At 39.5% G+C, this 16,280-nt stretch overlaps 1 protein-coding gene across 1 annotated transcript in view; it reads right to left on the reverse strand.

Moving 5' to 3' along the window:
• Positions 1-16,280, reverse strand: part of LOC131690659 (tRNA N6-adenosine threonylcarbamoyltransferase, mitochondrial-like) — a 228,370-nt gene that overhangs the window by 154,265 nt on the left and 57,825 nt on the right. Inside the window, exon 2 of the mRNA XM_058976591.1 lies at positions 1,342-1,479. Within this exon, the coding sequence (XP_058832574.1) occupies positions 1,342-1,479 (138 nt within the window). The remainder of the gene's footprint in view (positions 1-1,341; positions 1,480-16,280) is intronic.

The following is a 16,280-nucleotide window of genomic DNA, read 5'->3' on the forward strand; positions in this document are numbered from 1 at the left end:
TGAAAATTTATCGTGAGATGACTGAATTATATGCGTTTAAAATTAGACCACTTTTCGTTACATACCATTTTTGTAGAATTTGCAACGTGCACCCCTATATCGAAAACAAAGACGTAGTCCTACGTCAAAAAACTAGTCAGTGTTTATTGACCATTCGCACTTGCCTTAAAATCGATCGAAATCAGTAACATACTGATAGTTAAACTTGAAATATACTTATAGCTTATATGCTCTTGTATTGGTAGTAATGCATGTGGTTTTTTGACCTGGTTTACTGCAACAATTTTTGTCAACAAACAGAGCATATTTTTAACTAAACGAACACATTAACATGATCAAAACACAACATATATTTCATTTGACTTACTTTCATTTTAATTCTACCTACTGTGATTGGGTGCTCTAGACTGCGAATAAACAGAAGTTAGTTTTATGTTATTAGGGAATCCCATGGAATACAGAATGAATATTATATTATTAAATATGACATTACACTAAAATTACATTATTAGTGTGAGAACTTATACGGAAAGAGAGTCGAATATGAGTACTTGCAACTGTGTAGGAAAGTTTTCTGTTTACGGTTACCGAATGCAGCACTGGTCTTCATCCTTAAAAGCTATGGTTATTTGATTGGACATTTCAAGGGTGGATTCCATTACATCGATGTGTCGCGGTTATCAAAAATACAGATTTTGCAACCAAATACTGAAATAATGCACACTTCTGAAGATTCAACATGAATTTTTGAAGCCTGAAAACCTCGCTGAAAAAGTATGGTTTTTTAGTGTTTCGGATTCTCCTTGTCAGCAACTAGAACCAAGTGGGTGTCTAGTTAAACAATGTATCTAAACTAGTACCCAAATTAGCACTAGTTAGACACTAAAATAAAAAAAAGTCACTCGTCTTGTCTGAACACTAAACAACTGGCTGATATCGAGTTATATCTCGATAGTAAGCACAGAGATTCTGTTTGCCGACGAGAAATGTAAACCGAAACTGTCTTTTAGTATAAGAACCAAACGCCTGGTACTATGTAAAATTCCCCATTGGGAAACATTTTGGACAAGACCAAATTTGCAAGACAATACCTAACATAAAGACGTGTGACTTTTTGGATTTTAGTGTCTAACTACTGCTAATTTGGGTACTAGTTTAGATACATCGTAACTAGACACCCAGTTGGTGCTAGTTATTGACGAGGAAAATTTCGAAACACTAAAAGAATCATACTATATGTTAGGTCTTGTGTCCTTATGCACAAATACTTGGTCTTGTCAAAAAATTCAACCTGCTAGCGGTGATGTTTTAAATATGGTCACTAATTATACGGGAACATACCTCAAGTGACTGTTTTGCTGTGAATTAATATATTCACTGAGAATTTGGCCGTCACTACTAACAATTGCAGCACCGCTATCATCACAACTTGTTTCTATTCCAAGAACATAAGGGCGTTGCGCTTCATTGTGACACAACCTGAAAAAAAAACATAATAATTTATTTTTTTGCCCGATGATGCAATCATGTCTAATTTATGCAAGCAACAATTACCATAACTAGTAAGATTTCGAGATGAATTTCGATTCGATTTTGAGCGCCCTTCTTAACAGTTGGTAGTATTTTTTTTTCTCCAAAAAACGCTTTTAATCCACCTAACAGTGCGATGATATATCTCTTATCACTCTCTTCGGATATTATGTCGTATGAGAATATTTTGAACTTGATAGTGGCAGGACTCAGAGAATCATTCAAATTACCATAGGACAATAGCAGTGCAAGAAATCTCAAAGGCTAAACCAATTTAATGGAACAGCGGAAAAATGGCCCATAAAATAGACACATTAACAAATTATTGCTAATGATCCGTTCATAACATATCAAAATTCTTCAATCAATGCGTTGTGTAGGGAAAACTAAATTTTCCTAAAGGGGTTATATATGTTGTGCTGAGTCAAAAAACTCGAAAGACAAATTTTTGAATCCATTTGAAGTTCATACTCTCCATAGCGTTTACTCAAATTCCCAATGCGGCTACGAACTAAGCACTGAAATTTCAGCTCTTTGTATCTCGCTACCTCTAAAGTGCATGCGCGCATAGATCACACTTTGCTTCGATATGGACTTTTTTTTAAAAATGACTTCCCAGTAGTAGGGGAAACAGAGGAGAGTTGAAACAGTGTCCATTACTAGCGAAACAGTACCGTTAGGGATAAAACAATGATGCATTTGTTTTATTCTTATCGTGCCCACAAACCCTCCAATACACGCCAACTACATTACATGAGTGGTTGAGTATTTACGGTAAACACACTACAAAAAATGAGCAAAAGTAAGTTTTTGTTATTTTCTTCAAATTTGTATAAATAGGATATTAAGCGATGCTTGATCATGAAAATATCACTATTATGTAGTCTAAGAGTTAACATAGACGAATTGTATGCGTTTCTTTCTATCTTTGCGATGTATAAATTGTAAATTGTGAATCAAGCCTTACTTCTCGAACTAGGAGAGTTGAAACACCTTGCATCAACTCTCCTCGATGATGAACTTCTAGTCTTATGGCAATGATATAATCACATTAACGTTCCTGAACGAATAATAATAATCAAGATTCTTCTTTCCTAAATTGACAACAGTGATCAACGTTCCCAATTTGTTAGATCTGGGTCATTTAAAACCACGGAAAATGCACTTGTTCTAATTTTTACTCTTATCAGCTTGTAAAGCTTGGAGCGAAGTGACCATAATCCAAAATGAAGTAAATATTACCGACATGGATACCAAATTACATGTTTCCACAAACCCGTATCACTTGTAGTCATAAATAGTATTACTGGTCATACCAGCCATTTTAATAAATGTAGAATGTTCTAGGGGAAGTTGTTGGAAAATAATATATAACCAAATATATCAAAATCTCTTGATTTTACAGTTATAGTTAATTAGGGGTTAGGTAAAGTATCTTTCTGTTATTACTGTTGGAATAAGTGCAGAAATTCTTGCATTTGTAATAAAAATCCAACATTAATTTCCAAAACAAATGCCAGTTTGCGCATAGATATACACTGTGAAAAATAATGATAAGAATACATGTTATTTTAAGGAATTATATTAGTGTGAACGAATAAAAATGACACAATTGTAACATTTGATGCATTAGAAAACGTTTTGATAATATTTAAATAATTGTTTATTTGTTTCAACTCACATTCATTGCTGTTTCAACTTACCTCGGTATGAGGAGAGTTGAAACAAAGAGAACACTGTTAGAAAAATCAATATATTGATGCTATGTTATTGATTTGTACCAGTTATTCTGATGAAATTTGATAAAGCATAAACAGAAGTAATAAATTTAAGAATAAGCAATCATCGAATGACAGTATTTGTCGATTTATCTAAAAAAACAAAAAAATATTTCAACCCTCCTCGGTCTTTCCTACCTTTGATCTGAATTATTATCCCGAATTATAATGCTAAAAAAACTATCGAAACCCGTTAGGGAAAATCATCATCATTACTGGAATTTTCTTTTTCACGAAACTTTAGAATAACCTTTCATCACTTCTATTAAAAATTTTCAAATATTTTATAATTTTCATTATTTTATTAGGGAAAGTTGCTCAAGAAGCTTTTGTAATATTGTGTGGAAAAAAGCTGAAAATTTATGAATTTTATCTATCTGCAACATATAAACTCTTAAGTATACCAATTAAATCAGGATACCCTTTTAACATAAACTATCGCATGAACGGGAATAGGTTCGCCGAATTTCGGGAAAAATCGATCAAACAACCCCTTGAAAACTAACTCAAAATTGGTGAAGTTCGATGCAATTGAAAGAAAATATCCTCAGAAAATGGGATATACCTATTTATGTGAATAATAAATACAGTAAAGAACCGTTTTTATCAGCTCCATGGTGTATTTTAGACTGACAAGATGGGGACATTGACTAAATCGGGACATTTTTTTCTTCGCTGAAGCTGTTGAAATATTCTTCCCTTCCCTTGATGTAGTCTAATAACTATTTCTGATTATTTGTATCTGTATTTGTATAAAAAGTCCAACTGACAATTTGTCTAAATGAAGGTCTAAGGTAAACTAAACATAATTAAACTAGTGACAATACACGACGACGAAACTGCGAAGAATTCATGACGAAGTCGGAAATTTCAGCAAGCTCATTGAAGCGACGACTCATTGCTAAAATTGGACTATTGGTAGCGTAGTTAGTGCTGCGCATTTCAGAATGCAGCAGGGCCCAAGGGCGAAGAGAACGGGTAGGCGCGTAGAGGTTGATTTGCGCTAGTAGCTCCGGATCATCATATTCAGCCAGCAGAATCTTTGACACGAAGGTAGCCTGAAGTATTAAGTCCTAAAAGATGACAAGGGTCCTCGTACGGTGACAGGTTTAACGGATCGTTCCACGGCAATTCACGTAACGCATATCGTATGAATTTAGCTGGACTTCTTTGATTCTAAGGCTCCACGTTGCTTGATAAGGGCACCAATCGACGTTTGCAAATTCCAACTGCGGGCGCACCAATGAGCAATAAAGAGCCTTGAAACACAGAGGATCCCGAAATTCGCTGGAAATTTTGAAAATAAATACCAGCAATCGATTGGCTTTGTCAATGGTCGCTGAGACGTGATGAGTATACGTTAGCTTTTATTCAGAAAGGCTCCTAGATCCTTCACGTGGTCAACGCGTTGTAGCTGAGTTCCTGCTATGTTATAGTTGAAGCACAGAGAACAGACGTCCATCTTCAGCATTCAATTTGTGTAAAATCTCTAACGGTTTCGAAGGTAGTTGAGATATCCAAACCAGGTGCGCTACTGTCGTCGTGTTTTTTGTGGCTGAGTTCGACAGAATTGATAGCGGTTATTCCTCTACCAAGTCAAACTAGTCCGGAACCGGTTCGGACTTCCACCATGAATCCCAGCTCAAATGCATCAACCGATAGAGTCGGAATCGGTTGTTTTCTTTGAGCAAGATTCCATACTGAATCCATTCAGGATTTCGAACCGGTTCCAGAATGGATTTGCGGATAGTTGGGATAGGTTGGTGTGGCGGCGCCAGTGTTTATCGTATATTAATTCAAATGTTTACACACGTTTTTTTAATATTTTTGTTCGATCATGGATGTCTGTTATCTGTGGTTGAAGGTAAGACTACTTCTCGTTCGATACTAGCTGGTGACAAAACATTTTGCAACACTAAGGACCATCATGTTTCTTACACATCAACTATAAAAGGTGTCGATAAGATGCTGTAGCTCACGCCAATCGGCTTCATTCCGTATAACAAGAAAAAAATTTAAATCGTCGGCTAAAAACAGCTTTCCTCCACGCCTTAGAACGAAAACCGCATCGTTGACATACAGTGAACAAAGTAGTGGACCTAGCGTGCTATCTTGAGAACCTCCGGAAGTGTTGACAAAGGATTCTGAAACAATATCGCCAATTTGAACGACGACTTCACGATGTACAAGATAGGATCGAAACCAACGGTAGAATCTAGTAGAACACCCTAGCTTATCAAATTTTGTTATCAGTATCTCACTCTATCAAATTTTGTTATCAGTATCTCACTCTATCAAAAGCTGCCTTTAGATCAGTGTAAATAGTATCCACCTGCAATTTCTTAGACAATTGTTCCGTGCAAAATGACATGAAGCAGACGAGATTCCTCTCGACCGAACGTTCGGGGAAAACTCCGTGCTGGGATGTACTGATGTAGTGTCGACAAGCAGAAAATAACGCTTCATTGATGATTGATTCGAATACTTTAGATTCGACTCCAAGTGAAGTGATTCCGCGGTAGTTCTCTATGTTGCATTTGTCACCTTTCTTGAATACCGGGAACATTACTGAGCGTTTCCAATCCTCAGGAAACGTTTGCTACTGAAGCGATAGGTTGAAAATATATGCAAGTTGTGCTACAAGTAATTCCGAACATTTTTTCAATGCAGTTGAAGATATAGCAAAGAGGTGCATAAGATGACTTGGTTTTCAGGATTGCAGATATAACCATTTGTCCACAGACAGTAAACACATCCATATCAACAGCACAAGCAGGAACGTAACGAGAAGCATTTTCGATCTCGATTGCTGTTGGCAAGTTAGTAGAAAAAACATTCGAGAAGAGTCAGGCAAACAGCGTACATTTCGCCACAGTTGTCGTAGCTTCTTCGCCGTCGTAAAGCATCCTTGATGGAAGTCCAGTTTCTTTTCGCTTCGTGTTGACAAATGACCAAAAGCCCTTCGGGTTTCGGCGTAAATTATTCTGGATGCGGTTTACATAGCGTTTGTACAGAAGCTTGTTGTAACAACGATACTCATTACTGACTCGATTTTTGTACGCACGTAAGGTTTTTGCCCGAGTACGTTTTAGCTTTCGAAGAGTGCTGTTTGACCAGGGCGGCTTGCTAGGAGGCTGACATTTAGGCACTGAGGTCTCAACACAGCTCAGAAGTAGTCCCTTGTAGAGGGCAACTGCAGCATTAACACACACTTGGGCATGCAGTACACTCCAATCAATTTGCGTCAGAGAACTGCGCAGCTTCACAAAATCAGATTTGCGAAAGAGACGGTCGACAGAAAGAGTTTCTACGTACTGAACTGAGCGAATTGAGATTTCAAGCGCGGGATGAAAGTTGTCAAGTGGTTGTCAAGTGTCGCTGGATGCTTCATTGACGGAACATACAGGTATAATAGTCTCACCAACAAAGACGAGATCCAGAAAGCGTGACTGGTGTTTGGGAATCATGCTTACTTGACTTAGTCCGTTGAAAGCAAATCCGCCCAGTAGCGTACGACTGGCGATGTTGGTTGTCGAAGCAATCGGGACTGTGTAAGCGTATCCTTGTCGTGACGGCACCCAAATGAGCACTGGTTGATTGAAATCACCAAGGACACGCCATCCCCACCAGCTTGTGAAGAAGCGTTATTCACAGCATCCATGTGAAGTTGCATGATATTGCAGTCGAGTCGCTTTTCAGGACGAATATAGACAGCACCAATATAAAAGTTCCTCAATGGAGTTGTAATTCTAACCCAAACAGCTTCCACACTGGTTAAACTACCTACATCAATTTCACATGAGGAAAACGCAGTGGAAACAGCAATCAAAACTCCTCCTCGACGACCGCGAATACCGTTGCCACTATTTCGGTCCGCACGGTATACGGTGTAAGCATCACTGAAAAGCTGCATTTTTCATTTTCACATTGAAGATTCGCTGCAGCGATAGAGTCCATTAAGTTGTGTTCATCAGCAGACTGTAAGTGAAATTTGCATTGAGGGTGTGCAGCATCTTGAAGTGCTTCGGAAGGACATATACCCTTCTTGGCTTTACCTGACACAGAAGAAGTTGCCGATACGTCGGGTAGCCCGAGGTCGCTCACCGAGATACATGAAGATAGACAGACGAGTTTACCCGGGAGAGCTTGGCGCTACTGTCCACCACCAGATGGATTCTTCTCTGTAAGAATCCTGATGATAGGTCGTTGGATTTTTGAATTGCTCACAAATTCACGGAAATAGATGTTCTCCGGTCAAGAGTCTTTGGACAGAGCCTTATCCCTGTGTGATTTGCTAACGTCAACTTTCAAGGTAATGAAGCTCAGAGATGAGCGATTCTTGTCCTTAGGAACTAAACGAACTATTTTTGGTTGCAGATCCACCCCTAGACAGTCTTTTACGAGCGTAGAAACTTCATCATCCGTCGTGCTGGGATCGAATGCTGACAAGTAAAGCCATAACAACTCCTCAGGTGAGGGATTCCATGAGCAACCGGGCGACCACAAAATATGACCATCGGCGATTCGAACGAAACTTTGAAGTTGCGTTCGGTTTATAAATCTTCATGATTTTCTCTGAAAATTTCAATATTTTGAAGCAAGAGCAACTTTTTAAAAGGGCGTTATCATTTCTACGCGCATTAATTTAATTTTTTTGTTCGATTACTGTTTTTTAAACACCAAAACTTTCTGAGAACAAGTTACAGGGAATAAATATTTATGTACGAAAAAGATATACACTGAAAAAAATGTTGTCATTTTTCACAAAAATAAAAAAAATTAAATTGCAACAAACCCTTTTTTTCTAATTTTTTATATTTTTTAAAACCTAAAGAGAAAATAAACATTTTGAATGCGATTGTATGATGGAGAACTTATTTGTAGTTTTTCTAACAATAACTTTATACTTGTTTTAAAATTCCATACAAATTGACATACAAAACTGTAATTTTATTACAGAATATTCTAAGCATCATTTTAAATCAAAATGTGTTTAACAAAAAAATTCAAAATGCAATGGTTTTCGAGATATTTGAATTTGGTTCCATTAAAAACAGTTAATTCGTGTGATTGTCAACTATAAAATGTTTATCGTTTTAAAATCATAAAAGAAACTTTTTCAGTGTATTTGGATCATGGAGAAGCTTTCAATAAAAAAGTTTTCTTAACAAAAACTTTATACAACTTTTTGTAATTCATACTATTTGCAATCAAAAATACAATTTTCTTTTTGAATATGATTCCAAACGCTATTATAACAAATTTTCTTAAATGTAGTAGTTTTCGAGATATTTTGAATTTAGTTTTAACAACACAATTTTTTTGTTTTGTTATGACCTTTTCAGATGTTATTCGTGTTTCTCCGTCAACAACAATAGGTTTTTCAAAAGGCCCATAACATTTCCTGGCACTTCTCTTTGGACTTCAAGGCGATATTATAACCTATTTGAAAGCTACATAAAAATAACCAAAATATGATCGAAAAATATTTAGTTCAATCATAAGACCCTATGGGTAAATAGTATTTTTGATTGTTTTCGTATAGCTTTCAAAATGTTTACAATATCACCTTGATGTCAAAGATAAAGTTACAGGAAATATTATGGGCCTTTTGAAAAACTCGTAATAAAACAAAAAAAATGTGTTGGTTATTCTCGTTCCAAGTTTAAAATATCTCGAGAACTACTACATTTCGGAAAATTTTTGTAATCAGCATTTTGATTTTAAATAGCGTTTGGAATCATATTCAGAAAGAAAATTACATTTTTGACTGCAAATAGCATGAATTATAAAAATGTGGCAAATGTTGTTGTTAAGAAATGACATGTGATTCGATCCATGATCCAAATACACTGAAAAAGTTTTTTTTATGTCTTAAAAAAGATAGACATTTGATTTTGACATTTTGAGATGGTGTAAAGCGAATTACTTTTAAAAAGAGCATAATCACATGAATTAACTGTTTTTGTTGGAACAAAATTCTAAATATCTCGAAAACTATCGCATTTTGGAAATTTTTGGTTTAATGCATTTTGATTTAAAATGATACTTAGAATTAGATTCTGTAATAAAATTACAGTTTTATATGGTAATTAGCATGAAATTTAAAAACATGTATACAGTTATTGTTAGAAAAACTTTTCTACCGATAAATTCTCCATTATACAATCACATTCAAAATGTTTCTTTTCTCTTTAGGTTTTTGTTGACAATATATTAGAAATTAGAAAAAAATAGGTTTTTTGCAATTTAAATTTTTAACATAAATTTTTATTTTTGTGAAAAATGACGTAACATTTATTTCAGTGTATATTTTTTCGTACATAAATATTCATTTGCTGTAACTCATTTTCAAAAAGTTTTGCTGTATTTTAATACAGTAATCGATCAAAAATTTTTTGAAGTAATTGCACGTAGAAACGTTTACGCCCTTTTAAAAATTACTCCTGAGTCAAAATAATCTTACTGATTGTGGAAAACGTTTAGTCTTTCATGCCGGTGAAACGTGTAAAGTTCCATAGGAATCTAAGATGGTAAGTCACGATTTTAAATATTTCCGGACGGATCTTCGTGGAATTCCTCAGATGGTGATATCATTTTTATCGTTTCAAACGCAGCTTTGGTTCCACGAATATTAGGGATTTTTGCTTTGAGAGGATTATCTTCACGTTTGCGCTTGGGCGTGTTTGAAACTGGATTATATGCAGCAATCCGTTTCCAAGGCGTGCTTACGGTTGGGGATAGCGGTTTGGAGTCAAGAGAGCTTTGACGACATCTTTCAAATCAGCTGTCATTCTTTATAGATTTCAAGGAACTGTCGTCGGGTACTATGTCGCAACAACACGTAGCCATTCTACGGAAATTATCATTCGAAAATAAGTCAGCTCAGCTGTTGCACATCCAGAATAGATTCCGTGGGTGGGTTCTCAGGACGTCACGAACATCATAATCCATCTTGACGCAAATCATGTGGACGACGACGACGACGATGACGACTGGAAAGTATAGAGAAAGTTAGTATCCAAACCCAACGTAGAACACTCAATTCACCTGCGCCGATCGCTCCCAGCACTACTTATTATCCATAGCCTTTGCAGCGCCCAGTACCATCTCGATCTTGCAGCACTCCAGTATTAAACCAAATCTAGACTTCTCATTTTTGACAATCGGGCTTTTTGATTGATTTACACAGGTGTAGCTCCGTGCACTGCTTTTGGATCAATCAAAAACCTAACACGACATGCACAATGTAGATCGGAAGATAAAGTGCCGATGATTGGAGGTGTTTTGATGCAAGCGTTTTCATTAATAGAACAATATGAATCCAACATACGGTTGAACATATTGAAGTGTTTATTTCGCGACAAATTAATACGTGGCTCATCACCGCAGGCCAGACCATGTATTTGCACTTAGCCATCTTCACTCACGTCAAAGTGCGAAGACCCGATACCAGCATTGAAAAGTTCATCCCACATCGATGTTCGCTATTTGCTAATTTAGATCTAGAGTTTGTTAATCCCCAGATGGTTTGATCCGTTGAAAACGACAAATCTGCTATGCAAATAACGGCAACATCCGCAGAAAACTTACTCTCGTTTTTTGTGTTCTGTGATCCGCTGTTATGCGGAATACTGCATTGATGTTGCAGTAGAAAACAGTGCGGCATTGAATGCTGCGTTGCACGACGTATTCCACACCGGTGCTTTTTCTCCCTCTCGAACGGTTTTCAAAACCTTTCCTTGATATTGTCTAGGCAGATGCCATACACTGCGTGTGATGGTTATTCTCGTTCCAAGTTAAACACAATTATACCAGAGCCATGATAAGAGGCAAAAAGGTTCATATTAGCCCAGTAACTGGGAGGATATGCAGGCATGATCCAGAAACGTTTGTGTTCCTTCCAGAACGTATGGATGCTATGACACTTGGTCATATCTCACAAGTAAATACTTTTGTTACGGGAGCCGGAATACTCATTTTTCGGCTGGACTTAACTGGATAATTGTTCATTCTCCGCATATCTATTTAGCGATCATCAGCTGTGGACATCATCTACGCATTAGTCAATTATATATATATATATATATATATATATATATATATATATATATATATATATATATATATATATATATATATATATATATATATATATATATATATATATATATATATATATATATATATATATATATATATATATATATATATATATATATATATATATATATATATATATATATATACCTACACATCTTCCTGCTCCAGAAAAAGGATACCAACCTTTTTTATATTTATTTACCTGCATCTAGGCCTGCGTTGATGATTTTCGTTCTCTCAAACCACTCTCAAAAGAAATTTCAAACTGAGGCGCCATCAAGCGGTGAGTCTGGTCAAATCTGAAAGGACCGTAGTCAGTCCTTCTAAAATTGTAAAATGAGCCATACATTTTATTCGTGTGCTTTACGTCTTTATTATTTGTCTTTGGCTTTCCCCTCAAGATTGGATCGATGCAATTTCGTTGAGATTTGTTTTCTCTGGATTGTTTGGTTGTTGCTGTTCCAGATTGATAGTTACGTTGGTTCTATCGAGTTTTGTTCTTCGTTTGTTCCAATTATAGATTACTACACAGATGCCTAAAATGATACAAGTGGAAGATAACCCCAAACTAGCTGATGTTTGGAGGGAATGACGATGTTTGATTAACTGGAGTTGCTCTCGGTTTTTGAAGTGCAACTTTTTCAGTTCTTGTAGGTCCATTTCTGTTTCGAAATTATATTGTTCGATTTTGACCCCATCTATAGGTATCATTGTTGGCAACGTTTTCGTGGAGAATGTGTAGGTGCTAAAGTTCTTTGCATCAAAAGAGATTGTACAGTTCGAGAAGAAAATCAGTATTGTTCCGGAAAGCTTCCTATTATTCTGCATACAATTAGATAACAGGGTGAATGACGTATTTTTGATAATAACGTAATTATCGGTCAACCGGTCGGTATCATACTGGTCAAATTCCAATAATTCGAAAAAGCACATTTTCCCGGTAAACCGCGTATGATTTTACAAAAACATTGGTCACCAGAGATGTCTTGAAGTCTGTTTTCGTCGCAAATTGTATCTTCTCCGATTTGTTGACAATCATCCGTAAGAAAATAGGTGAGATTTCTGTAAATAGCCGCTTGATGGCGCGGTAGTTTGATGATTCGGCCATTGTTGTTTAATTCCGCCCAGTCAAAAAGGGCAAGTTGCTGGCTAACGGGGGGCTATTTGCCAACTCGGATGCGCTAATTGCCCTTCAATTTGCCAGCAAATTGCTGGCAATTAGTGGGCTATTTCAAATGCAACATTTGGGCGATTTGCAACCGTCATTTTTAGCTGCTCTACCCGCCCTTAAATCGCCCCCAAATCGCTCAGGGAACGCGCCATTTAATGCCCTTAATTGCCTACTATGAAAATTACAAATAATAGTTATTTTCGGATTCATTATGTACTCACATAAACTTATCACTACACTAGGTAATCACAACCAAACTATAGGAAGAATCAATGGTGAAATTGGAAATGCACACTAAAACTTACCACAATCTGACTATTATTAAAGTTTAGGTCAGAGATCTTCCACTATATTTACACACGATTCCACAATTTCCCACATTAGTTGGCTAAATGAAGTGCACTAGACAAACAAAATACAAGCGAGAACACGCCAATTGTTTAAAAAACTATTTTAAGCTTAAGCCAAACATGAACCGCCATGTTTGAAAAACGCAAAAACAACCAAGTCCTTTTCAGCCGCCAGAAAATTTGTCTAAGTGTTGAAATCGCCTTTAAATTTCATTTGTTCCTAGGGGCAATTAGCACAGGCGAGTTCTGTTAAACGTCAAACTGTTTAAATCGTCTGACCATGTTCGTCCGCATTTTTTTTGATCGAGCGGTTGTTTATAGAGCTGAAAGTTATTTTCAAGTTTTTAGTATTTTTACAATCGCGATCTATTTTATTTTTGTTTGTCTGTTTATCGGTTGAACGAGTGTATTGAAATTTAGTGGCTTTAGGCACGATATTATCTGGTTGTGTTGATTCGTGAAAGTGATAGTTCTGTTTGTGATTTTTGTTGACGTTACCACTGCGCACTACGTCCCAGTTAAACTCATTCCGGAACCGGTTCGGATTTCTGAATGGAGTCAGCATGGATTTCAACTCAAATGCAACAACCGATTCCGACTCAATCGGTTTCAGAATCGGTTGTTGCATTTAAGTTGGAATTCATGCTGACTCCATTCAGGATTCCGAATCAAATTCCGAACGGTTTGAACGGAGACACGCTCATTTTTAACCGCCAAAAGCGACATCTTCTGGTAGATAGCTGAGATCACACATTGCGTGCAAGTTCGCTTTGATTGACGCACGTCATCATACCCGTTAGTTATTCTATGGGCGGACCTTCGTGTCCCTTCGGTGAGTTAAATAAGAAGAAGCCGTGAACGTCACACAGCTAAATCTTAACCATTGTGCAGCAGCCCAACAGCTGCTGTGGCAGTCGGTCTCGGAGTCGAGGACAGATGTCGCCCTCTTATCAGACCCGTACCGCATCCCTGCCGGCAACGGCAATTGGGTGTCGGACGGGTCTGGAATGGTGGCAATCTGTACAACGGGACGGTTCCCGGGTCAAGAGGTAATACACTCCTCCGCCGAGGGTGTGGCGATTGCCAAGATCAATGGTGTGTTCTATTGCAGCTGCTACGCCCCACCAAGGTGGCCAATAGAACAGTTCTACCAGATGATCGACAGGCTCTCGTCGGACCTAGTGGGCCGGAAACCGGTAGTCATAGCGGGAGACGTTAACGCTTGGGCAGTGGAGTGGGGCAGCCGCTGTACAAATAGCAGGGGTCAAGCGCTAATGGAAGCGCTTGCGAAACTCGATACTGTGCTAGCTAATAATGGCTCCGCTAGTACATTCCGTAGAAACGGAGTGGAGGCGTGGATTGACCTAACATTTGCCAGCCCGAGTCTGGCTCCAGGCATGGAATGGAGGGTAGACGAAGGCTACACCCATAGCGATCATTTAGCAATCCGCTTTAAGATCAACTATGGTGTGCAGCATCCGAGGGCGGGAGATCCCTGTCAGGTACGCGGGTGGAAGTCCAATCACTTCGACAGCGAAGCTTTCACCGCGGCTCTGGGACTGGAGGCCAACACCGGCAGTCTAAGCGGGGATGCGCTGGTAGCTGTTCTATCACGCGCGTGCGACGCCACTATGCCGAGAAAAACACTGCCAAGAAACGGTAGATGCCCGGTATACTGGTGGAGTGCCGAGATTGCAGCTCTACGGTCAGCCTGCCTCAGAGCTAGACATAGGATGCAAAGAGCTCGCACCGAGGATGCAAGAGAGAACCGCCGTGAAGTGTTTCGAGCTGCGAAATTGGCCCTCAACAATGCCATTAAAAGCAGCAAGAGAGCGTGTTTCGACAACCTATGTGAGAGTGCCAACGCGAATCCGTGGGGTGACGCCTACAGGATTGTGATGGCCAAGACCAAAGGGGGCTCCTCACTCCCAGAGCGGTCTCCGGACCGGTTGGCAACGATTATCGAAGTACTCTTCCCGTCTCGAGCCACAAGCCCCTGGCCACCTGCACTACGAGACAGTGCGGGCACGGCCGAAATGGTGGCCCCAGTGACGAATGAAGAACTACTCGCAGTGGCTAAATCCCTAGCAATGAACAAAGCTCCAGGGCCGGATGGAGTTCCAAACAACGCTCTCAAGGCAGCGATCATAGCGAACCCGAACATGTTCAGGCTAGCTATGCAGAGATGCCTTGACGAGTGCCGTTTCCCCGATAGATGGAAAAGGCAGAAATTGGTGCTGTTGCCGAAGCCGCCAGGCGACCCATCGGCGTACAGACCAATCTGTCTGATCGACACAACTGGCAAACTGCTTGAGAGGATCATCCTCAACAGGCTCACCCCGTACGCGGAAGGTACGGACGGTCTGTCAAGCAACCAGTTTGGCTTTCGGAAGGGTAAGTCCACAGTGGACGCTCTCATGATAAATACTGCCGAGATAGCGATCCAACGAAACAGGCGAGGTATTCGATACTGTGCGTTAGTGACACTCGACGTGAAGAACGCATTCAACGGCGCAAGCTGGGATGCCATCGCGCTCTCGTTACACCGGCTTAGCCTACCGGTGGGTCTGTACCGGATCTTGGAAAGTTACTTCCAGAACCGCGTACTGCTATACGAGACCGATGCCGGTCAGAAAAGGGTTCCGATTACCGCCGGAGTCCCGTAGGGCTCGATCCTAGGCCCGGTGCTATGGAACCTCATGTATGACGGGGTTCTGAGACTGAAGTTCCCTCCTGGGGTCAATTCCTGAGGTAGAACTAACCGCAGAACACGCGATCAGCACGGTGGAGGAATGGATGAGCGCGAGAGGCCTGGAGCTCGCTCATCATAAGACGGAGGTAGTTATCGTCAACAACCGAAAGTCGGCACAACATGCAGTTATCCATGTGGGAGAAGTCGCGATCACTTCACAGCGAAGTCTGAAGTCTCTCGGAGTCCTTATAGACGACAAGCTGACCTTCGGCAGCCATGTCGACTATACATGCAAGAGAGCGTCGACTGCTGTTGCGGCTCTATCGAGAATGATGCCCAACAGCTCAAAGGTGTGCGCCAGTAGACGTAAGTTACTGGCAGGCGTTGCCGTATCTATCCTCAGGTACGGCGGCCCGTCATGGTCAAGAGCACTGAGGGTAACCAGTTACCTACAGAAACTGGAGAGCACCTACCGCGTGATGTGCCTCAGAGTGATATCTGCCTACCGCACGGTATCACACGATGCATCCTGCGTGATAGCGAGCATGATGCCAGTCGGGCTGGTCATTCGGGAAGATGAGGAGTGCTTTGAGCTACGTGGAAATAGGGGAGCCCGCGAGCGCACCAGGGTGACCTCGGTCGCCAGATGGCAGCGT

The sequence above is a fragment of the Topomyia yanbarensis genome, chromosome 3 (assembly GCF_030247195.1).
Source record: "Topomyia yanbarensis strain Yona2022 chromosome 3, ASM3024719v1, whole genome shotgun sequence".
Taxonomy (NCBI): Eukaryota; Metazoa; Arthropoda; class Insecta; order Diptera; family Culicidae; genus Topomyia; species Topomyia yanbarensis.